At 47.4% G+C, this 24,438-nt stretch overlaps 1 protein-coding gene and 1 pseudogene across 3 annotated transcripts in view; one reads left to right on the top strand and one right to left on the bottom strand.

Moving 5' to 3' along the window:
- POLR2A (RNA polymerase II subunit A) overlaps positions 1-13,745 on the top strand; it is a 30,767-nt gene extending 17,022 nt beyond the window's left edge. Inside the window, exons 15-29 of one of the 2 annotated variants that reach the window (XM_032280464.1) lie at positions 123-345; positions 755-938; positions 1,361-1,532; positions 1,625-1,730; positions 1,825-2,030; positions 7,205-7,429; positions 7,889-8,135; positions 8,476-8,576; positions 10,340-10,444; positions 10,534-10,716; positions 10,955-11,158; positions 11,300-11,486; positions 11,619-11,732; positions 11,914-12,063; positions 12,161-13,745. In XM_032280464.1, the coding sequence (XP_032136355.1) occupies positions 123-345; positions 755-938; positions 1,361-1,532; positions 1,625-1,730; positions 1,825-2,030; positions 7,205-7,429; positions 7,889-8,135; positions 8,476-8,576; positions 10,340-10,444; positions 10,534-10,716; positions 10,955-11,158; positions 11,300-11,486; positions 11,619-11,732; positions 11,914-12,063; positions 12,161-13,317 (3,564 nt within the window). In that variant the 3' untranslated portion in view covers positions 13,318-13,745. The remainder of the gene's footprint in view (positions 1-122; positions 346-754; positions 939-1,360; positions 1,533-1,624; positions 1,731-1,824; positions 2,031-7,204; positions 7,430-7,888; positions 8,136-8,475; positions 8,577-10,339; positions 10,445-10,533; positions 10,717-10,954; positions 11,159-11,299; positions 11,487-11,618; positions 11,733-11,913; positions 12,064-12,160) is intronic. The other variant, XM_032280465.1, reaches the window with a different exon arrangement.
- A 2,606-nt stretch (positions 13,746-16,351) lies between these two features.
- LOC116553204 lies at positions 16,352-18,255 on the bottom strand (annotated as a pseudogene). The gene has a single exon (XR_004269667.1). The product of XR_004269667.1 is annotated as a protein angel homolog 2 pseudogene (transcript).
- Positions 18,256-24,438: the final 6,183 nt, after the last annotated feature.

Raw genomic sequence — 24,438 nt, 5'->3', positions numbered from 1 at the left:
GAGGAAGGAAGCTGTTTGAATGTATCTTGGTCGGGAGGATCACAGGAGTTGAGGGAAAATCTTGGGAACCATTATTCTTAAGGCAAAGGGAATTCAATATGTCCCACCTTCCTGTTTCCCAGGTCATTGCTGTCGTCGGCCAGCAGAACGTGGAGGGCAAGCGGATTCCATTTGGCTTCAAGCACCGGACTCTGCCTCACTTCATCAAGGATGACTATGGGCCTGAGAGCCGTGGCTTTGTGGAGAACTCCTACCTGGCCGGCCTCACACCCACCGAGTTCTTCTTCCATGCCATGGGGGGTCGTGAGGGGCTCATCGACACAGCTGTGAAGACTGCTGAGACTGGTGAGGCTTTCTTCATGAGTCTTCCTTGGGCTATTAACAGGGACTGCTGCAGACTGAGAAACCCCTGATAGGTGGGGAGTGGAAATTCTCAGGCTTCTATTCCCAGGGGTATCATTCTGGCCCTTGTGGAAAGATCAGAGACTCAGAGTAGGCACCGACACCCTCATTTGGATTGCTGTGCAGCATTCTACAACCCAGGGATAGAGCCTCTGGGGCTCTGCTGGCCCGTCCCCTGGGCGTGGTTGCTGCTGGGCTTTTTGTCCGGCTAGTGGTAGACATAGTTTTTATTCGAAGGCATTAAAGACAAAGGGGCTACTAGTTAACTCCTCTGAGAGTCAGGTAGCCTGGGTCTTTGGGCTTTATCATTCTCTTTTTGCCTTGGGTCCTACAACTGATTACTTCCCTCCAGGATACATCCAGCGGCGGCTGATCAAGTCCATGGAGTCAGTGATGGTGAAGTACGACGCGACTGTGCGGAACTCCATCAACCAGGTGGTGCAGCTGCGCTATGGCGAGGATGGCCTGGCGGGCGAGAGCGTTGAGTTCCAGAACCTGGCTACGCTGAAGCCTTCCAACAAGGCTTTTGAGAAGAAGTAAGGAGGCGCAGGCGGGTGGTTCTTGCTCCTGGGGCTCAGGGCCTTAGTAGTAGGGTTCCCATTCCCACTCCAAAGAGACAGCCTGGTGTATGTCTAGCACTAGAGCTTGCCTTTTAGTGTCCTTTCCCGTACCTATCCGAAACAGCTGTGTGACATGGGGGAGGGGGTGGATAAAGGTAGATTTAAGATTGGTCCCCACTTTGTCCCTGCTGAGGTTATAAAGCAGCTGCAGAAGGGCAGGCATGTATGTACTCAGGTCCCAGTGGCAGTCCTTGAGCCTGGATCTTTCTCTGTCCAGAATTCTTGCCTCTGAACCTCTGTACCTGGTCGGCTGTGCACCTTTGGGAGACTCACAGTGCTTTTTGTGGAGACGAAGGTCCCACAGCCCACCTGCCCACTGACTACCCCTTGCATTTCAGGTTCCGCTTTGATTATACCAATGAGAGGGCCCTGCGGCGCACGCTGCAGGAGGACCTGGTGAAGGACGTGCTGAGCAATGCGCATATACAGAATGAGTTGGAGCGGGAATTTGAGCGGATGCGGGAGGATCGGGAGGTGCTCAGGGTCATCTTCCCAACTGGAGACAGCAAGGTGTGTGTGGGTGGGAAGTGCTACACTACAGATGTGCTGCCCTAGATGGCTGTCACCAGACTCAACCCTTCCTCCATTCCCTCCTTCCTCAGGTCGTCCTCCCCTGTAACCTGCTGCGCATGATTTGGAATGCTCAGAAAATCTTCCACATCAACCCGCGCCTTCCCTCTGACCTGCACCCCATCAAAGTGGTAGAGGGTGAGTACCTGCTGAGGGTCTCCAAGCCAGGCTAGGGGAAAGGAGACTGCTGGGCCCTGGTCTAACAATCTCTTCACCTTTAATTGGTCCCCAGGAGTCAAGGAATTGAGCAAGAAGCTGGTGATCGTGAATGGGGATGACCCACTAAGCAGGCAGGCCCAGGAAAATGCCACGCTGCTCTTCAACATTCACCTGCGATCCACATTGTGTTCCCGCCGCATGGCGGAGGAGTTTCGGCTCAGTGGAGAGGCCTTTGACTGGCTGCTTGGGGAGATTGAGTCCAAGTTCAACCAAGCCATTGTGAGTGTTGTGCTCCTCATGGCAGTCTTGTTTTTCTCCTTTTACCTGTTGACTTCTTTGGTTTCCAAGAACAGCCCACTTCTGCCCACAATCACCTAATAACAGCTCTCATTCAGGGAGAGACTGCTGTGTACCTTACCAAGTTCTGTGTTTGGCCAATATTGGCTTTAGAATACTGCTAAGAGGGGAGAGCTTGTTAGTCCCAGGTTGCAGACACAAAAAGGCTTAGAGAGAGTGGCTGGATTGTATGATGGTCATGTGGGAAATAAGTGGCATGACTGGGATGTGATGTAGGAGAAATGTTCTTTTTTTTTTTTCCCCCTACAGTCCCTGCTGTGTGCACAGTCTAATTTAGATAAAGACAGGGAATTGGAGGGAGTAAATAGAAAAAAAGATTTACAGATATTGGAATATGCTTTCACTGGTTTTAAGGATTTTATAGGATAATAACAGGGTAAAGCAGTGTCATTATAATGTCATACCTCTGAATCTGTTTTAAGTCAATTTTTATAAATTAAATAATTTAAAATGTATTAGGAAACACTGTAGAGCACGGCTGAAAGAAATTAAGAAGACCTAGATGAAAGATACCTCATATTTATGGATTGGAAGACTTAATACTGTTAAATAGCACTACTTCCCAAAGTGATCTACAGATTCAATATAATCCCTATCAAAATCCCAACTGGCTTTTTGGCAGAAATTTACAAGCTGATGCTAAAATTCATATGGAAATGCAAGGGACATAGAATAGCCAAAACAATATTTAAAAATAACAAAATTTGTATAACTCTCATTCCTTGATCTTAAAACTTACTACAGAGCTACAGTAAGCAAGACAGTGTGCTCTGTCATAAAGGTACATATGAAGACTGATAGAATAGAATTGAGTTCAGAAATAAACTCTGACATTTATGGTCACTTGATTTTTCACAAGAGTGCCAGTTTAATTAAATGGGGGGAAAATAGTCTTAATGGTGCTGGGGCAGCTGGATATCCACATGCAAAAGAAGTTGGATTCCTATCTCACACCATGTACAAAAACTCTCTCAAAAATCCCTAAATTCACGAGCTAACCCTATAAAACTCTTTTTTTTTTTTTGGTGTTTTTTGAGTCAGAGTTTCGCTCTTGTTACCCAGGCTGGAGTGCAATGGCGCCATCTCGGCTCACCGCAACCTCCGCCTCCTGGGTTCAGGCAATTCTCCTGCCTCAGCCTCCTGAGTAGCTGGGATTACAGGCACGCACCACCATGCCCAGCTAATTTTTTGTATTTTTAGTAGAGACGGGGTTTCACCATGTTGACCAGGATGGTCTCGATCTCTTGACCTCGTGATCCACCCGCCTCGGCCTCCCAAAGTGCTGGGATTACAGGCTTGAGCCACCGCGCCCGGCCTCCTATAAAACTCTTAGAAGGAAACTTGGATAACTCTTACTGACTGTGGATTAGGCAGTGAATTCTTAGTACACCAAAAGCATAAGCATCCAAAGGGAAAAACAGAGATGAATTGGACTTCATCAAAATTTAAGACTTCATGCTTCATAGAAAGCGTGATCAAGAAAGTACCTACACAGAGAACAGAAGATATTTGGGCTTTTTTTCCACATGTCATGAGGGCTGGTTGGTGATAGGGGCGGAGGGGGGGTTCTCCTTGTGACAATATACCAGAGCAGAGTACAACGTGAAGGGAGTCATGGCAGGACAGCATAAGAAAGTTTCCTCCACTCTTTGAGTACTAGTTGAAAGGAGTGCTGCTATAACCAAAAGAGGCATTATGCTTCCAGAAAAATCTTAAGGAAAACTACTGTAAGCAAGAGTAGTTGCTGTTGGATCAGGTTCTAAAGGTAAGAGTGGAGAGATTCAACCAGTTGCCTGAAAGTTGGAGATAAAGTTGTTCTCTCAGAATATGGAGGCATCAGAGTAATTCTAGATGACAAGGATTATTTCCTGTTTAGAGATGGTGACATTCTTGGAAAGTATGTAGACTGTCACTATTGAAATGGCATCAGCGTGAAGCTGCCCATTCCACTGAATTTCTGAGATCTTTCATCATGTAAATAATTTCCATGGCCAGGTGCGGTGGCTCACTCCTGTAATCCCAGCACTTTGGGAGGCCAAGGCAGGCACACTTGCAGTCAGGAGTTTGAGACCAGCCTGGCAAACATGGTAAAATCCTGTCTTAAAAACAAAAAAATTTATATACACACACATATAAAAAATTAATAAAAGCAATTTCCATATCTCTCTTTTATAATAAACTAGTAACAAATGACAAAAGAAGAAAACATTTGGAAATCATCTATCTCATAAGGGCCATACATGAAAAATATGTAAAGGACTATCTAACAAGTCAACAATAAAAAGTTTCAAAGGATTTCAATACATGTGTCCTGGCCGGGCACGGTGGCTCACGCCTGTAATCCCAGCACTTTGGGAGGCAAGGCAGGCGGATCACCTGAGATAAGGAGTTTGAGACCAGCCTGGCCAACATGGTGAAACCTGTCTTAAAAAAATATATACATATTTCCATATTTCTCTTTTATAATAAACTAATAACTAATGACAGAAGAAAATATTTGGAAATCATCTATCTCATAAGGGCCATACATAAAAAATATAAAGGACTTATATAATAAGTCAAAAATAAAAGGTCTCAAAGGATTTCAATACATGTGTCCCGGCTGGGCATGGTGGCTCACGCCTATAATCCCAGCACTTTGGGAGGCCAAGGCGGGCAGATCACCTGAGGTCAGGAGTTCAAGACTGGCCTGACCAACATGGAGAAACCCCATCTCTACTAAAAATACAAAATTAGCTGGGCGTGGTGGCACATGTCTGTAATCTGTAATCCCAGCTACTCTGGAGGCTGAGGCAGGAGAATCATTTGAACCTGGAGGCGGAGGTCTCAGTGAGCCCAGTTTCCCCAAAGAAGAGTACTAGTCATGTAAATGATCAGTAAATGCATGAAAAGATTCAACATCTGCCGGGCGCGGTGGCTCAAGCCTGTAATCCCAGCACTTTGGGAGGCCGAGGCGGGTGGATCACGAGGTCAAGAGATCGAGACCATCCTGGTCAACATGGTGAAACCCCGTCTCTACTAAAAATACAAAAAATTAGCTGGGCGTGGTGGCGCGTGCCTGTAATCCCAGCTACTCAGGAGGCTGAGGCAGGAGAATTGCCTGAACCCAGGAGACGGAGGTTGCGGTGAGCCGAGATCGCGCCATTGCACTCAAGCCTGGGTAACAAGCGAAACTCCGTCTCAAAAAAAAATAAATAAATAAATAAATAAATAGAAAAGAAAAGATTCAATATCATTACCCATCAGGGAAATGCGAATGAAACCAGAGTTTCATGTGCCACTTCACATCCACTAGGATGACTGTAATCCAAAACACAGATAATAACAAGTGTTGACAAGGATGTGGAAAAATTAGAACCCTCATACGTTGCTGGTAGGAAAGGTACAACTGCCTTAGGAAGTTAAACATAGAGTTACCATATGGCCCAGTAGTTTCATTCCTACATCTATCTATATATATATACTCGAGAACAGAAACCATATGGCCACACAAACATTTATATACAAATTCTCATAGCAGTGTTACAATAAGCAGTGAAAACAAGTGTCCATCCATTGATGAATGGATAAGCAAAATGTATTCTATCCATTTGAGGGAACACCATTCAGCAATAAAAAGTAATGAACTGCTGGGAGAGGTGGCTTACACCTGTAATCCCACCACTTTAGGAGGCGGCTGAGGTGAGCAGATCACTTGAGGTCAGGAGTTCAATACCAGCCTGCCCAACATGGTAAAACCCCATCTCTACTAAAAATAGAAAAATAAAAAAATAGATGAACACTTCTAATCCCAGCTACTTGGGAGGCTGTCAGGAGGATCACTTGAACCTGGGAGGCAGAGGTTGCAGTGAGCCAAGATTGTACCACTACACTCCAGCCTGGATGACAGAGGGAGACCATCTCAAATAATGAACAGCCATGCACAGTGGCTCATGTCTGTAATCCTAGCTTTTTGGGTGACTGAGGTGGGAGGATTCCTTGAGCCCAGGAGTTCAAGACCAGCCCTGAGCAACCTGGCAAAATCCCATCTCTACAAAAAAAAAAAACCCAGGCGTGGTGGAGTACACCTGTAATCCCAGCTACTTGGGAGGCTGAAGTGGGAGAATCACCTAAGGCTAGGAGGTTGAGGCTGCAGTAGTGAACTGAGATCATGTACTGTACTCTACCCTGGGCGACAGAGTGAGACTCTGTCTCAGAAAAAAAAAAAAAGCTGTCAAGCCACAAAAAAGACAGTGATAAGCCAGATGCGGTAGCTTATAACTATAATCTCAACACTTTGGAAGATAGAGGCAGGCGGCTCACCAGAACCCAGGAGCTTGAGACCAGCCTGGGCAATATAACAAAATCCTGCCTTTACCAGTGATGAATCTTAAACACGTATTTACTTAGTGGAAGAAATTAGTCTGAAAAAGTTAGATACTGTGGGATTCCAGGTAAGTTTAACTTCTTAAATGGTTATCTCATAACACATGGGGAGCTTCTTCTTTAGCTAATTTATAAAATGAATATTTACCCCGTAACTTCAACATAAGTTTAGAAATTTGGATCTTGGCTGGGTGTGGTGGCTCACGCCTGTAATCCCAGCACTTTGGGAGGCCAAGGCAGGTGCAGAGTCTGATTTAGGGCCATAGTTCGAGACCAACCTGACCAACATGGAGAAACCCCATCTCTACTAAAAATACAAAATTAGCCAGGCATGGTGGTGCATACCTTTAATCCCAGCTACTTGGGAAGCTGAGGCGGGAGGTGGAGGTTGCAGTGAGCTGAGATCACACTATTGCACTCCAGCCTGGGTGACAAGGTAAGACTCCATCTCAAAAAAAAAAAAAAAAAAAGAAATTTGGATTTCAGATGGTATAGTAGCTTTTTCTGGATGTGCTACATACCAGGTGCCGAATGGTATCCTATAAATGGAAGCTCTGTGAGGAAGGGGATGATCAAATAAGAAGGGTTGGTTGGTTGGTTTTTAGCAGCTGTCTGCCTTTTCCAAACTCAACTGCCCCTGTCCTTTGAGAATACAGTCCCAGCCCTGACCACATCCCACTCATTAACCGCAGGAGAGTTGTTGGCTTTGTCTGATGCTAGCTTTTCCTTAGGCCCATCCTGGTGAAATGGTGGGAGCTCTGGCTGCACAGTCCCTTGGAGAACCTGCTACCCAGATGACCTTGAACACTTTCCACTATGCTGGTGTGTCTGCCAAGAATGTGACGCTGGGTGTGCCCCGACTTAAGGAGCTCATCAACATTTCCAAGAAGCCAAAGACCCCTTCGCTTACTGTCTTCCTGTTGGGCCAGTCTGCTCGAGATGCTGAGAGAGCCAAGGTAGGGATTGGAGGTACTGGGCTTCTTGGCAGGAAGAAAGGAAGGAGAACTTGGCCAGGCACGGTGGTTCACGCCTGTAATCCCAGCACTTTGGGAGGCCGAGGTAGGTGGATCGCCTGAGGTCAGGAGTTCGAGACCTTCTGGCCAACATGGCGAAACCCTGTCTCTACTAAAAGTACAAAAATTAATTAGCCAGGCATGATAATGTGTGCCCGTAATCCCAGCTACTACGGGGTTTGAGGCAGGAGGATCACTTGAACCTGGGAGGTGGAGGTTGCAGTGAGCTGAGATCGTACCACTGCACCCCAGCCTGGTCAACAGAGTGAGACTCCATCTCAAAAAAAAAAAGAGAACTCTTCCCCATGAATAAAGGGTTTTGGATTCCCTTGATAAGGAGGGATAGAAGAGGCCTTTAGGGCTATTCAGTTCCCTGTGTCATGAATTCCTGTCTCTTCCCAGGATATTCTGTGCCGCCTGGAGCATACAACGTTGAGGAAAGTGACTGCCAACACAGCCATCTACTATGACCCCAACCCCCAGAGCACTGTGGTGGCAGAGGATCAGGAATGGGTGAATGTCTACTACGAGATGCCTGACTTTGATGTGGCCCGAATTTCCCCCTGGCTGTTGCGGGTGGAGCTGGATCGCAAGCACATGACTGACCGGAAGCTGACCATGGAGCAGATTGCTGAGAAGATCAATGCTGGTAAGCCTCGGAGGAGGCTGGCTCAGGAACCCTGCTATCTGGGCTGCCACCTGTCGCATTCACCACACCTGAGCCCCTAAAGAGCCACCCACCCTCACTACCGTCCACGTCCCAGTTCCGCCCCTCCAAAGCATGCTCTGATTCTCCAGGTCCTCTCTGTACTCCCTTTCTCCTCTCAGTGTTCCCCCTTCCTCTTTCCAAGGGTTTCTGTGAAAAGGAAGGTTCTGTGAGGAGGAGGGGGAGGCAAAAGTGATCCTTGCTCAGAGAGAGCTGCGAATGGATGGTGGCTAGGGCCGATCCTGTTAGCTGCAGCCTTTCTCATGGCTCCTCGCCCCACCAGGTTTTGGCGACGACTTGAATTGCATCTTTAATGATGACAATGCAGAGAAGCTGGTGCTTCGTATTCGCATCATGAACAGCGATGAGAACAAGATGCAAGAGGTAACAGGCCCAAGAAGAAGTCAATGTGTCACATGTGTAAAACTCTTAAATCATGTTAGGGACCAAAGAAATGAAGATGCAGTCAACATTGAGGGGCCAGTTGTACCCACCTAACTTAGGGTTGGGGAATGGTGATTAGCAACGATCTTCAAAATCCACAGCAGTGGCCAAGTAGATAAAACAGATAGTGTTAAAATAGGAGTGCCTCCCTCTTGCCCTGTCACTTGGCTCTGTTCCCCTGAGGCTCCTGCTACTTGCTTTCCTTCGGCAATACCAACCCCATTCCTGAGGCAGGGGTCAAACTTGGGGGTAGGTTGGGCCGTAGGATGCTATGTCCTAGGGAAAGTCGTGTGACATGTACAAGACCCCTGAAAAGGCTGGACCAGTGACCACTCCTGGGCATGGCTCCTAAGATACTTGCTTATAGCACATGTTGGTGCCTGGTGCTTCAGTAATAAAAACTGAAAAATTCAGGCTGGGCACGTGGCTCCCGCCTGTAATCCCAGCACTTCGGGAGGCCAAGGCAGGCAAATCACTTGAGGTCGGGAGTTCGAGACCAGCCTGACCAACATGGAGAAACTCCATCTCTACTAAAAATACAGAATTAGCTGGGGGTGGTCGTGGATTCCTGTAATCCTAGATACTCTGGAGGCCGAGGCAGGAGAATCTCTTGACCTTGGGAGGTGGGAGTTGTGGTAAGCCAAGATTGTACCTTTGCACACAAGCCTAGGCAACAAGAGTGAAACTCCGTCTCAAAACGAACAAACAAAAACTGAAGAACTCACTGACTACTGAACTGCTGTCAGAGAATAGTTATAAAAGCATTGATAGGTCTTGATGGAATACAGTATATGACTTTTTTTTTTTTTTGAGACGGAGTTTCGCTCTTGTTGCCCAGGCTGGAGTGCAATGGCGCGATCTCGGCTCACCGCAACCTCCGCCTCCTGGGTTCAGGCAATTCTCCTGCCTCAGCCTCCTGAGTAGCTGGGATTACAGGCATGCGCCACCATGCCCTGCTGATTTTTTCTATTTTTAGTAGAGACGGGGTTTCCCCATGTTGACCAGGATGGTCTCGATCTCTTGACCTCGTGATCCACCCGCCTCGGCCTCCCAAAGTGCTGGGATTACAGGCGTGAGCCACCGCGCCCGGCCCTTTTTTTTTTTTTTTTTTTTAAGACAGGGTTTCACCATGTTGGCCAGGCTGGTCTTGAACTCCTGACCTCAGGTGATCCGCCTGCCTCGGCCTCCCAAAGTGCTGAGATCACAGGCATGAGCCACCACACCCGGCCCAGTATATGACTGTTAAGTGATGACTGTCATGACAGCAGCAGCCTAGGTGAACACGTGGTGAGGTGCTGGAGCAAGGCATGCTATGTGCTTGGGCACAGCCACTGGGGACACGACATGTACATGGAACCAGCTGCTTGCTAGGCAGGACTGCACCAGAGTGGATGTGTTAGGGTGGTGGGATTTGGGTGCCTTTCCTTAGGCTTCTTTTAATGTTGTAAAATCAGCAAGTCTAACTGGAGAACTGCTGGAACTGAGCTGAGATCGTGCCGTTACACTCCAGCCTGGGCTGACAGCAGCGAGACTCTCGTCTCAAAAAAAAAAAAAGTCTCACTGGAACTGTGAGGGGCAGAGCCTGGTGGCTGACTCTTAGGCCCACAGGGAGGCTGTAGTTTGAGAGCTGGGGAGGAGACCAGAGGAGGTTACAGTTTTAGGTGAGGACCGGTGAGGAGACCAGGACCTCACTCTTGCTGCAGGAGGAAGAGGTGGTGGACAAGATGGATGATGACGTCTTCCTGCGTTGCATCGAGTCCAACATGCTGACAGATATGACCCTGCAGGGCATTGAGCAGATCAGCAAGGTCAGCGGCTCCCTCCGTCCCCGCCTTCCCTCCGCCCACTTCCCCACCTCACCGCCCTACACACTTTGAGCATGCTGTCTTCTCCATAGGTATACATGCACTTGCCACAGACAGACAACAAGAAGAAGATCATCATCACGGAGGACGGGGAGTTCAAGGCCCTGCAGGAGTGGATCCTGGAGACGGACGGCGTGAGCTTGATGCGGGTGCTGAGTGAGAAGGATGTGGACCCCGTGCGCACCACGTCCAATGACATCGTGGAGATCTTCACGGTGAGCTCCAAATGTGCTGCCCAGAGGCCTTCTGTGCATCTCTGGCTCTCAGGCTCCTCATTCTGTGCTCCCCACTCACAGGATTTCCTCAGGCTCAGAATTTTTCTGCCTGAATCCATTCTGAGTGGGATATCCTGGCTTCTGACACCCTCCCTAGATCTGGGTGACGGCAGGAGCAGGGAAGAGAGCAGAGTTGCTGGGCTCTGACTTTCCCTTTCTCATCCCTCCCCTGTGCCAGGTGCTGGGCATTGAAGCCGTGCGGAAGGCCCTGGAGCGGGAGCTGTACCATGTCATCTCCTTCGATGGCTCCTATGTCAATTACCGACACTTGGCTTTGTTGTGTGATACCATGACCTGTCGCGGCCACTTGATGGCCATCACCCGACACGGAGTCAACCGCCAGGACACAGGACCACTCATGAAGTGTTCCTTTGAGGAAACGGTAACTGTAACTTCTGAATAGGGCAGAAGGAGGGAGCAGTGTGGGAAGAAAGGTCCCCACCTTGGGCGGCTGGTCTGTGGCAGTGGGACAGCCAGGTGCTGTGTGTGGAGAGGTCTGATGGGGCCTGTCCGCTATGTTTAGGTGGACGTGCTTATGGAAGCAGCCGCACACGGCGAGAGCGACCCCATGAAGGGGGTTTCTGAGAATATCATGCTGGGCCAGCTGGCTCCGGCCGGCACTGGCTGCTTTGATCTCCTGCTTGATGCAGAGAAGTGCAAGTATGGCATGGAGATCCCCACCAATATCCCCGGCCTGGGGGCTGCTGGACGTGAGTATGAAGGGCCCCAGCTGCCCAGGACCTGGCTGGGTCAGCAAGGTGGTGGGGCAGGCCGTGGGTGGGAAGGTGTCACCAGTCCCTGCTGTTCTTGCTCCTCATGAGTTCCTGTGTGCCTCTTTGCAGCCACCGGCATGTTCTTTGGGTCAGCACCCAGTCCCATGGGTGGAATCTCTCCTGCCATGACGCCTTGGAACCAGGGTGCAACCCCTGCCTACGGCGCCTGGTCCCCCAGTGTTGGTGAGTAACCTGGTCCAGGAAGAGGGCTCTCCAGGTGGTTCAGAGATGGGTGAGCTGAGATCGTGAACAGTAGCCGTTGTTGGAACTCAAGGCCAAAGAGGGCTAGTGGAAGGTGCAGCAGGGAGAGTTGGGGTCATCTGTGCTCTAGTTCTGTCCTTAACCTGTTTCTCTTACTCTGTAGGGAGTGGCATGACCCCAGGGGCAGCTGGCTTCTCTCCCAGTGCTGCATCTGATGCCAGCGGCTTCAGCCCGGGTTACTCCCCTGCCTGGTCTCCCACACCAGGCTCCCCAGGCTCCCCAGGTCCCTCAAGCCCCTACATCCCTTCACCAGGTGAGTTCTCGCCATCTGTCAGGCCAGGTTTGTTTCCTCCTCAGTTCTGGGTGAGTCTTCCCATCGCTCATCTCCTTTGTTGGCTTCTTCCCCACAGGTGGTGCCATGTCTCCCAGCTACTCACCGACATCACCTGCCTATGAGCCCCGCTCTCCTGGGGGCTACACACCCCAGAGTCCCTCTTACTCCCCCACTTCCCCCTCCTACTCCCCCACCTCTCCATCCTATTCTCCAACCAGTCCCAACTATAGCCCCACATCACCCAGCTACTCCCCAACATCACCTAGCTACTCACCAACCTCTCCCAGCTATTCGCCCACCTCTCCCAGCTATTCGCCCACCTCTCCCAGCTATTCACCCACCTCTCCCAGCTACTCACCCACTTCCCCTAGCTACTCGCCCACCTCTCCCAGCTACTCGCCCACCTCTCCCAGCTACTCGCCAACATCTCCCAGCTACTCACCAACTTCCCCCAGCTATTCTCCCACTTCCCCCAGCTACTCACCAACCTCTCCAAGCTACTCACCTACCTCTCCCAGCTACTCACCCACTTCTCCAAGTTACTCACCCACCAGCCCGAACTATTCTCCAACCAGTCCCAATTATACCCCAACATCACCCAGCTACAGCCCAACATCACCCAGCTATTCACCTACCAGTCCCAACTACACACCTACCAGCCCTAACTACAGCCCAACCTCTCCAAGCTACTCTCCAACGTCACCCAGCTACTCCCCAACCTCACCAAGTTATTCCCCTTCCAGCCCACGATACACACCACAGTCTCCAACCTATACCCCAAGCTCGCCCAGCTACAGCCCCAGCTCGCCCAGCTACAGCCCAACCTCACCCAAGTACACCCCAACCAGTCCTTCCTACAGTCCCAGCTCCCCAGAATATACCCCAACTTCTCCCAAGTACTCACCTACCAGTCCCAAATACTCACCCACCTCTCCCAAGTACTCACCTACCAGCCCCACCTATTCACCCACTACCCCGAAATACTCCCCAACTTCCCCTACTTACTCCCCAACCTCTCCAGTCTACACCCCGACTTCCCCCAAGTACTCACCTACTAGCCCCACTTACTCACCCACTTCCCCCAAGTATTCACCGACCAGCCCCACCTACTCGCCCACCTCCCCGAAGGGCTCTACCTACTCTCCTACTTCCCCTGGCTACTCACCCACCAGTCCCACCTACAGCCTCACCAGCCCGGCCATCAGTCCGGATGACAGTGACGAGGAGAACTGAGGGTGCCTGGAGCGCAGCAGCGGGCTAGGGCCCAGGGCAGTCTGCCCAGGCTGTGCAGTTCTTGCCTCCCTTTCGGGGTGTCATCCCCAGTCCAGCCCCTTGTACATAACACCTTGTGGCAGACCTCCCAGTGAACTGGATCCCGTGTCTGATGCGGCCTCTTGTCTTGTTCTCCACTCGTGCTGTCAGAACCCCCTGGCCCGGTGGTGGTCTCGTTCCCACCCCACCCACCCCCTGCCTGTCCCCAAATTGAAGATCCTTGCCTGTGGCTTGATAGGGGGGCGGTAAAGGGTATTTTAACTTAGGGGTAGTTCCTGCTCTTCTGAGTGGTTACAGCTGATCCTCGGGAAGAACAAAGCTAAAGCTGCCTTTTGTCTGTTATTTTATTTTTTTGAAGTTTAAATAAAGTTTACTAATTTTGACCAAAAGTATGTACGTTGAGTGCTTCTTTGGGGTTCAGGGTACCTGCAGGCCCCTGCTTCCTGCCTGGGCTACTGATCTGTTAAGGGGAGGGGACCAGGAAAGTGGGAGGTGACCTTACAGTCACAACCCACACACAACCCCTGCTCTGTGCCGGGCACTGCTCTACTGAGTTTGTTGTCACAACAGATGCAGCTTTTGTCTTGCATTAAGATAATATTGACCATAACAGCCTTTTAACTTGTTTTATTGATTGTCATAAATAATTTGGAAAAGGATAGAAAGATATAATGCAGGCCGGGTGAGGTGCCTCATGCCTATAATCCCTGTGCTTTGGGAGATGTGGGCGGATCACAAGGTCAGGAGTTTGAGACCAGCCTGACGAACACAGTGTAATCCTGTGTCTACTAAAAATAACAAAAATTAGCTGGGTGTGGTGGCACATGCCTGAAATCCCAGCTACTCGGGAGGCTGAGGCAGGAGAATCGCTTGAACCCAGGAGGCAGAAGTTGCAGTGAGTCGAGATCATCCCATTGGATTCCAGCCTGGGCAACAGAGCAAGACTCCATCTCGAAAATGTAACCCAGAGGCAGAGAAATGATCACTCTTAATCCCACCACTAGGAGGCATACTTTCTTTTGGTATTTTTTTCCTACACTTTGCTTGAGTCATTAACAAATGAACAAAAATGTATTTTCATCTTGGCCTCAAACCAAAAGTGAAGATACAGATGCTGTAATAAGAAGCTGAAGTAGGTCTTGAGGGTAATATGCTGGTTTTAGTTGGCCATTTCCCCCCTTTCGTTAGCACCTTATTGTAGGTATCAATGTTCTGTATCCTCTGCAAGTTATTTCTAGTTTATGTATTTTATTTAGCTTTATTTTTTTGAGATGGAGTCTCCCTGTGTCGCCCAGGCTGGAGAACAGTGGTGCAATCTCAGCTCACTGCAACCTCCGTCTCCTGGGTTCAAGCGATTCTTCCTGCCTCAGCCTCCCAAGTAGCTGGGATTACAGGCACCTGCCACCACACCCAGCTACATTTTGTATTTTTAGTGGAGGTGGGGTTTTACTGTGTTGGCCAGGCTGGTCTTGAACTCCTGCCTTCAGGTGATCCACCTGCCTCGGCCTTCCAAAGTGCTGGGATTACAGGCATGAGCCACTGCACCCAGCCAACTTAGGTATTTCATTATTTTTTAGTTTGAAATATTCAAAAGAATAAAAAATGATATAGACAACACCTATTATCACAAATTATAGATGACAGTTAACAGTCTGCCATATTTAATCCAGTTTTTTTTTGAGGGGGGGACAGAGTCTTGCTTTGTCACCAGGCTGGAGTGCAGTGGCACGATCTTGGCTCACTGCAACCTCCATCTCCTGGGTTCAAGCGATTCCCCTACCTCAGCCTCCTGAGTAGCTGAGACTAAAGGCATGTGCCACCACTCCCAGCTAATCTTTAGCAGAGGCGGGGTTTCACCATGTGGTCTCATCTCCTGACCTCGTGATTCACCCGCCTTGGCCTCCCAAAGTGCTGGGATTACAGGCGTGAGCCCCTGAGCCTGGCCATTTAATCCAGATTTTAAATTGTTTGAAAGAAGTGACTTTTGTTTTTATTAAAAGGATAGGTTGTTATTATTTTTAAAATAAGTACTATGGAAAGACAATATATCTCATACCTACAAACTAGTGTTGGGGCTGGGCGTGGTGGCTCATGCCTATAATCCCAGCACCTGGGAAGCCAACATGGGTGGATTGCTTGAGCTCAGGAGATTGAGACCAACCTGGGCAACATGGCAAAAACCCAACTCTATAAAAAATACAAAAATTAAGCGTCGTGGCATGCACCTGTGGTCCCAGCTACTTGGGAGGCAGAGGTGAGAGGAAAACGTGAGCCCAGGAGGCAGAGGTTGCAGTAAGCCCTGATTGTGCCATTGCACTACAGCCTCGGTGAGTGAGACCCTGTTAAAAAATAAATAAATAAATAAATAAACTATGCCTGGTGCAGTGGCTTATGCCTGTAATCCCAGCACTTTGGGAGGCCAATCACAAGGTCAAGAGTTCAAGACGAGCCTGGCCAAGATGGTGAAACCCTGTCTGTACTAAAACTACAAAAATTAGCTAGTCGCGGTGGCAGGTGCCTGTAATCCCAGCTACTCAGGAGGCTGAGGCAGGAGAATCGCTTGAACTCAGGTGGCAGAGGTTGCAGTGGGCCGAGATCGCGCCACTGCACTCCAACCTCGGTGACAGAGTGAGACGCCATCTCAAAAAGGAAAGAAACTAGTGTTGGCAGTTGGTGAACATAATTCCAGAAATTAAAAAAAAATTTTACATCTTTTTCTTTAAATTGTATAATTCTTTTTTTTGTTATTATAGAACAAACCTGCACACGCATGTACCAGAAATTTTTATTGGCACATATTTGGGGGGATGGATAGAAAATAACAAAAAACTAATTCTTTTTTTTTGTTTTTTGTTTTTTTTGTTTGTTTTTTTGTTTTTTTTTAAAAAAATCACTGTCAATTTTACTAGGATTTAGAATGCAAAACCTTTACAGCTCTTTTACAATAAAGAGTATTTAGATCTCACTTGTCAGGAAAATATTTTTTCATTATTAAAAAAATGGTTATAAAGTTGTTTGTTCTGATACGGAGTTTCAGAGCATCTAACGTTAACCTCTTCAGAAACTCCACGGTGCAAAAATAAACAACATGCATACACTTCAGAACTTTACATTCTTTGAAAAACAATACAAATTGGAAAGAAAATTAGTATGTGATCAAAGCAGAGTCAGAGCTCAAGTCTGAACTTTGCCAACAATGGCAGATGATCTGAAGAGTTATTTTCATTTGGAAGTCCATTAACAGTCCATAAGTCTTGTTCTGTAAGAAATGACAGTCTAGCTAGAAGTTTCAAGCCACCAACCAAAGCAACTTCAGCTTCTGGGTGCCCAGCAACATCTTCCTTTTCTGCAGAGCAGAAAATATAATCCACAGTTATGGCACTTTGGGAATGACAGGTGGTCACTTCTGGAATTCCAGTGTCAGGAAAGTAATGTGAATAAACAGATGACAAGCTGAAATGGTGCTGTAAATTTGAAGATAATTTTTCAGCTGTCACTAGGACCTCTGTTTGCGTTGGCTGTGTTTGTGTCAGATCACTATCTGTCTTTTCTACTTTTGGTACCTGCTGTACCTCATACACACAGTTCTGTGAGATACCTAGGTTTGGGGGCCAAATTGGAATAGATAAAATTCTTTGTCCCCGTGAAGACTGTTCCTGGCCAGATACCTATCCTATGGCAAGTCCTTCATAATTCAATTTTCCTTCCTTTATGAAACTATATAGTGGAGAACCAGGAACAGAATTAAAGTCACCACACATAACAATAGGGCAGAAGCTGCCATCTTTCTGGTGGGCAACACTGGAAATCTCTGCCAGTAGCATTGCCAATTGGGTCAGCTTAATATCACCTCGCCTTGGATTATACAGTAGATGCGTATTTGCTACACAGATCGCAGGAGAGGCAGCACATGGAATTTTGGGCTGTAAGAGTAAAACTAATCCAACATTGTCTCTGTCCAACAGAGAAATATCAGGGTGGTAGAATTCCACTGGGTTCACTGACAAGAGTGAAAATTTGGAATGTTTGAAGCAAATAGCACAGCCATCAGGTTTCCTTCCTGTCTGCATCTTATATTCACAGTGATAACCCAGTGATTCCAAACTTGGCCTGATCTCTGCTCCATAATGATCTTCTTGAACTTCTTGAAAACAAAGTACGTCTGCATCAAAGTGTTTAATTTCTTTCAGAATATTGGGAAACCTAAAACTCCAGTGTAATACTGGCCGCCGGCAATGTCTATAAAGGTGAGAGTTATCTTCCAATAAATCTTGTGAAAGTATATTATAGGACATCACTGAAAAGCAAACTTGTTCTCACTGTCTTCACATTTGGGATCAACATTTTTATCTCCTAGGATCTTCGTTTTTTCTTTATCATGGCTACACATATATTCCCAATTCCGCTTTATCACGCCTTGGTGTTTTCTTCGTTTTGATGAAGGCTCATCTCCCTCAGCATTCATGACGTAACTAGAGAGGTGAATCAAAGATGTCTGGCTCAGGTTGTCAGGTCTCCAGTTACAGTACTGGAACTGAGTTCTAGAGTCAAACAAACAGGGTGGTCTCCAATTTAGTGAAAAATGCCTACTACTGAAGTATGGGTAAGGAACTTGAGAGTAATGTCCAGGCCACCTCATACAACTAGAAATATGTCTGTTCCAGCAACACCTTTGCAGATTCTCCCACGGTGTAGTCCAGTCTCTGCCCAGACTCCTCAAGTGAAGGGAAAACATGGGGTATTGGCCTCTTCCCACCACACAGTGGCCGTAGCTCTTCCTCACACAGCGCCACGCTTCCATCTTCCCCCTTTGCCTGCGTCCGGTTCCCAGGCCCGGGGTTTCACCTCAATCTCTATAACCGAAGCGGTGGCCTAAAGCGCCGAGGGCATCCCATCACTCGAAGTCAAAAAACTAATTCTTAATTTCTGTTCTTAGTTTGTTGTTTTCTGTCTTTCCACCGTTTTTGGGTTTATCCTATGATTCTTTTAATGGTTCCTTAATTTGATCATGTTTTTTAGGTTTAAATAGTTATATTACACTCTAAAGAAATGAAGAGGAAGCTAATAGCTTTTAATATTTACCTAGATTTTTATTTTTTATTTTTTTTGAGACCGAGTCTCACTCTGCTGCCCAGGCTGGAGGGCAGTGATGCGATCTTGACTAACTGAAACCTCTGCCTCCCATGTTCAAAAGATTCTCCTGCCTCAGCCTCTGGGGTAGCTGGGATTACAGGCGTGGGCCACCATGCCCGGCTACTCTTTGTCTTTTTAGTAGAGATGGGGTTTCACTGTGTTGGCCAGTCTGGTCTCGAACTCCTGACCTCAGGTGATCCACCTGCCTCGGCCTCCCAAAGTGCTGGAATTACAGGCATGAGCCACCACGCTTGGCCTATTTAGCCTTTTCTATGCTCTCATTCCTTCCAACATCATTTCTCTTCTGCCTAAAGAACTTCTTTTTTTTTTTTTTTTTTTTTTGAGACAGAGTCTTGCTCTGTCACCAGGCTGGAGTGCAGTGGCGAAATCTCGGCTCACTGCAACCTCCGTCTCCTGGGTTCAAGCGATTCTTCCGCCTCAGCCTCCCAAGTAGCTGGGACCACAGGCACATGCCAGCACGCCCGGCTAATTTTTTTGTATTTTTAGTAGAGATGGGGTTTCACTGTGTTGGCCAGGATGGTCTCGATCTCTTGACCTCGTGATCCACCCGCCTCGGCCTCCCAAGGTGCTGGGATTACAGGCGTGAGCCACCACGCCCGGCCCAATAACTTCTTTTAGTATTTTTTATAGCACAGCATTGCTGGTGACAAATGATCTTAGTTTTCTTTTTATCTGGAAATAAAAGAAAATTCTTTTGCCTTCATTCCTAAAGAATATCTTCACTGGAGATAGGATTGTGATATGACAGATTTAGTTTTTTCTCTTAGCACTTTTTTTTTTTTAAAGATGGGGTTTCACCATGTTGGCCAGGCTGGTCTTGAACTCCTGACCTCAGGTGATCTGCCTGCCTCTGCCTCCCAAAGTGCTGAGATTACAGGCGCGAGGTTTTTTTTTGTTTTGTTTTGTTTTGTTTTTAAGACAGAGTCTCGCTCTGTTGCCCAGACTGGAGTGCAGTGGTACAATCTTGGCTCACTGCAGCCTGCACCTCCCGGTTCAAGCGATTCTCCTGCCTCAGACTCCTGAGTAGCTGGAATTACAGTCTGTGCCACCATGCCTGGCTAAGTTTTGTATTTTTAGTAGAGACGGGGTTTCTCCATGCTAGTCAGCCTGATCTCGAACTCGTGATCCCGCCTCGGCCTCCCAAAGTGCTGGGATTACAGGCCTAAGCCACCAGCCCTGGCTTTTTTTTGAGTTTAGGAGAGGTTTAAAAGGCAAAAGATAAAGAGCAGCGCTCTCTCTTGCTGCAGAGAGGGGCTGCTGAAAGGGAAATCTCTAAGATGTCTTACCATCTTCTGGCCCTCACAGTTTCTAATGAGAAGTTCACAGTCCTTGGAATCATTATTTCCAGTGTTATTTTTCTCTGGATGCTTTCAAGATTTTCTATCTTTGGTTCTTTGGTTTTTGACAGTTTGGCTTTGATGCGTGTTTCTCTCCAGAGAAACAGAACCACTGGGGGGAGATGTATATATGTATGTACCTTCCTGTACTAATAATCACATTACTTTTATATGTGATTATATATATATATATACACATACATATACACACACACACACACACACACACACATATACATATATGTTTTTTTTCTTTTTTCTTTTTTCGAGACAGAGCCTCGCTCTGTTGCCTGGCTGAAGTGCAGTGGCATGATCTCGGCTCACTGTAACCTCTGCCTCCCGGGTTCAAACAATTCTGCTCCAGCCACCCGAGTAGCTGGGATTACAGGTGCGTACCACCATGCCTGGCTAATCTTTTGTATTTTTAGTAGAGATAGGGTTTCACCATGCTGGCCATGCTGGTCTCAAACTCCTGACTTCGTGACCTGCCCACCTCAGCCTCCCAAAGTGCTGGGATTACAGGCGTGAGCCACTGTGCCCGGCCACCTATGAGTTTTTTTCTATTTATTTACGTGAGTTTCCCCACAGCAAATATGAGGGGGTTTGTCATGGGAATTGGCTCAAACGATTACAGGGACTAAGATGTTTCACAATCTGCCATCTGTAATCTGGAGAACCAGGAAGCTGGTGGTGTAATTCAGTCTGAGTCCAAAGGCCTGAGAACTGGAGGTGGGGTGGTGGTGGTGGTGGCAGTGGTGGCGCTGGTGTAAGTCATAGTGTCTAAAGACCCAAGAATCAGGAACTTCTAGGTCCAAAGACAGGAGAAGTTGGATGTCTGAGCTCAAGGAGAGGACTTACCCTTCCTCTACCTTTTTGTTCTTTCCAAGCCCTCACTTGATTGGAACGGTGCCCACCTACGCTGGTTCAAGAGAATCTTCCTTACTCAGTCTACCGATTCAAATGCTGATCTCTTCAAGAAATACTCTCACCGACACACCCAGAAACAATATTTTTCCAGCTCTCTGGGCGTTCCTTAACTCAGTCAAGTTGACACATAAAATCAACCATCACAGTATGCCCAGGCAAAGTTTTCTCATTTATCCTGTTTGCTTTTTCCTGAGATTTTCGGTTCTGTAAAATTGTCTTAGTGTATTTGGGAAGTTTTTAGACATTATTCTTTAAAAATTTTTTTCTGTCCTTTCCTTCTGAGAATTCAGTAGTTTGCATATTAGACTATTTGATTTTGCCCCACAGGTGTTTGAGGCTCTTAATCATTTTTGCAAATTTTTTTTCTCTCTCTTTTTTTTTTTGAGGTGGAGTTTCACTCTTGTTGCACAGGCTGGACTTGGCTTAACAAGAGCAATGTCTCAACCTCGGCTCACTGCAACCTCCGCCTCCCGGGTTCAAGCAATTCTCCTGCCTCAGCCTCCTGAGTAGCTAGGATTATAGGCACCTGCCACTGTGCCCAACTAATTTTTGTATTTTTAGTAGAGACAGGGTTTCACCATATTGGCCAGGCTGGCCTTGAACTCCTGACCTCATGATCCACCCCCTTCGAACTCCCAAAGTGCTAGGATTACAGGCAGGAGCCACTGTGCCTGGCCTACTGGGTTCTTTATCTTTTTTTTTTTTTTTTTTTGAGATGGAGTTTTGTTCTTGTTGCCCAGGCTGGAGTGCAATGGCGCAATCTCAGCTCACTGCAACCTCCGCCTCCCGGGTTCAAGTGATCCTCCTGCCTCAGCCTCCCGAGTAGCTGGGACTACAGGCATGTGCCACCACACTGGCTAATTTTATATTTTTTTAGTAGAGACGGGGTTTGTCCATACTAGTCAGGTGAGTCTCGAACTCCTGACCTCAGGTGATCCGCCTGCCTCCCAAACTGTGGGGGTTAAAGGCATGAGCCACTGAGCCTGGCATAGTTTTTAATTTTTATAAAGTCCAATTTATCTATTTTGTTTTTGTTGTTGCTCATACTTTTGGTGTCACATCTAAAATTCTACTGCCAAATCCGTGGGCATGATAATTTGCCCCTTTTTTTTTTTTAAGAGTTGGTTTTGGTTCTTTTTCTCTCTCTCTCTCTTTTTTTTTTTTTTTTTTTTTGTAGATAGATTCTCACTCTGCTTACTCAGTTGCTCAGTGCAGCCTTGACCTTTGGGGCCCAAATGATTCTGCCACCTCAGCCTCCCTAGTAGCTGGGATGACAGATTTGCATCACTACACTCAACTAATTTTTAAAATGTTTTTATAGGGAGAGGGTCATATTCCTATGTTGCCGAGCCTGGTCTCAGACTCCTGGGCTCAAATGATCTTTCTGCCTCAGACTCCCAAAGTGCTGGGATTATAAACATAAGCCACCATGCTAGCCTAACTTCACTCTTGTATTTGGACATCCAGTTGTCTCAGGATCATTTGTTGAGTAACTATTGTTTCCACATTGAATGGTCTTGGCACACTTGTCAAAAATCAGTAGGGGCTGGGCTCCATGACTCACGCTTGTAATCCTAGCACTTTGGGAGGCCAAGGTAGGTGGATTGCTTGAGGTCAGGAGTTCGAGACCAGCCTGGCCAACATGGTGAAAGCCTGTCTCTAAAAAATAAATAAATAAATAAAATAAAAATTTTAAAAGCTATGATATGTGAAAAAAAAAATCAGTAGGGCTGGGCGTGGTGGCTTACACCTGTAATCCCAGCATTTTGGGAGGCAGAAGTGGGTAGATCACCTGAGGTCAGGAGTTTGAGACCAGCCTGGCCAACATGGTGAAACCCTGTCTCTACTAAAAATACAAAATTTAGCCGGGTATGGTGGCCCATATATATAATTCCAGCTACTCGGGAGACTGAGGCAGGAGAATTGCTTGAATCCAGGAGGCAGAAGTTGCAGATTGCGACATTGCACTCCAGCCTAGATGACAAGAGTGAAACTTCATCTCAAAAAAAAGAAAAAGAAAAGAAACCCCAAACAACCACAAAAAAAATTAGCTGCATGTGGTGGCGTGCGCCTGTAATCCCACTGACTCAGGAGGCTGAGGCAGGGGAATCACTTGGGCCTGGGAGGCAGAGGTTGCAGTGAGCCAAGATCATGCTACTGTATTCCAGCCTGGGTGGCAGTGAGACTCCATCGTAAAAAAAAAAATCAATTGGCTGTAAAAGTATAGGTTTATTTATGGATTCTCAATTCTATTTCATTGATCTATATGTTATCTTTATGCCATATAGATAATATAGATAAATATCTTTATGCCATTAAAACAGTATCACACTATTTTAATAAATATATCTTTGTAGTAAGTTTTTGTTTTGTTTTGTTGTTTTTTGAGACAGAGTCTCACTCTGTTGCCCAGGCTGGAGTGCAGTGGCATGATCTCGGCTCACTGCAACTTCCACATCCCGGGTTCAAGTGAATCTCCTGCCTCAGCCTTCTGAGTAGCTGGGATTACAGGCGCATGCCACTACCCAGCTAATTTTTGTATTTTTATTAGAGAAGGGGTTTCACCATGTTGGTCAGGTCTTTAAAAAAGACTGCTGGTCTTGAACTCCTGACTTTGTGATCCACCTGCTTCGACCTCCCAAAGTGCTGGGATTACAGGCGTGAGCCACCGAGCCCGGACACTGTTTGTTTGTTTTTTGAGACGGAGTCTTACTCTGTTGCCCAAGCTGGAGTGCAATGGTGTAATCTCGGCTCACTGCAACCTCTGCCCACTGGGTTCGAGTGGTTCTCCTGCCTCGGCTCCCCAAGTAGCTGGGATTACAGGCACCTGCCACCATGCCTGGCTAGTTTTTTTTGTTGTTGTTGTTGTTTTGTTTTGTTTTGTTTTTTTAGTAGAGATGGGGTTTCACCATGCTGGCCAGGCTGGCCTCAAACTCCCAACCTCAGGCAATCCGCCCACCTTGGCCTCCCAAAGTTCTGGGATTACAGGCATGAACCACTACGCCCAGCTTGTGGTAAGTTTTTAAATTTGGGTTGGTCCTGTTGACTCATGCCTGTAACCCAAGCACTTTGGGAGGCCAAGGTAGGTGGATCACGAGGTCAGGAGTTCAAGACCAGCCTGGCCAATATTATGAAACCCCATCTCTACTAAAAATACAAAACTTAGCTGGATGGGGTGGTGGGCATCTGTAATCCCAGCTACTTGGGAGGCTGAGGCCGGAGTATTGCTTGAACCCGGGAGGCAGAGGTTGCAGTGAGCCGAGACCTCGCCTTTGCACTCCAACCTGGGCAACAGAGCAAGACTTCATCTCAAAAAAAAAAAAAATTGGGAAGCATGAGTCCTCCAAATTGGCACTATCTCAGCTCACTGCAACCTCCTCCTCCGAGGTTCAAGTGATTCTCCTGCCTCAGCCTCCAGAGTAGCTGGGATTACAGGTACCCACCACCACTCCCAGCTAATTTTCGTATTTTTTTTTTTGTTTTTGAGACGGAGTTTCACTCATGTTACCCAGGCTGGAGTGCAATGGCACGATCTCGGCTCACCGCAACCTCCGCCCCCTGGGTTCAGGCAATTCTTCTGCCTCAGCCTCCTGAGTAGCTGGGATTACAGGCACGCACCACCATGCCCAGCTAATTTTTTGTATTTTTAGTAGAGACGGGGTTT

This window comes from Sapajus apella, unplaced genomic scaffold (assembly GCF_009761245.1).
Source record: "Sapajus apella isolate SASKATOON/1434 unplaced genomic scaffold, GSC_monkey_1.0 scaffold12, whole genome shotgun sequence".
Classification (NCBI taxonomy): Eukaryota; Metazoa; Chordata; class Mammalia; order Primates; family Cebidae; genus Sapajus; species Sapajus apella.
This window is presented reverse-complemented; position numbering and strand designations above follow the sequence as displayed.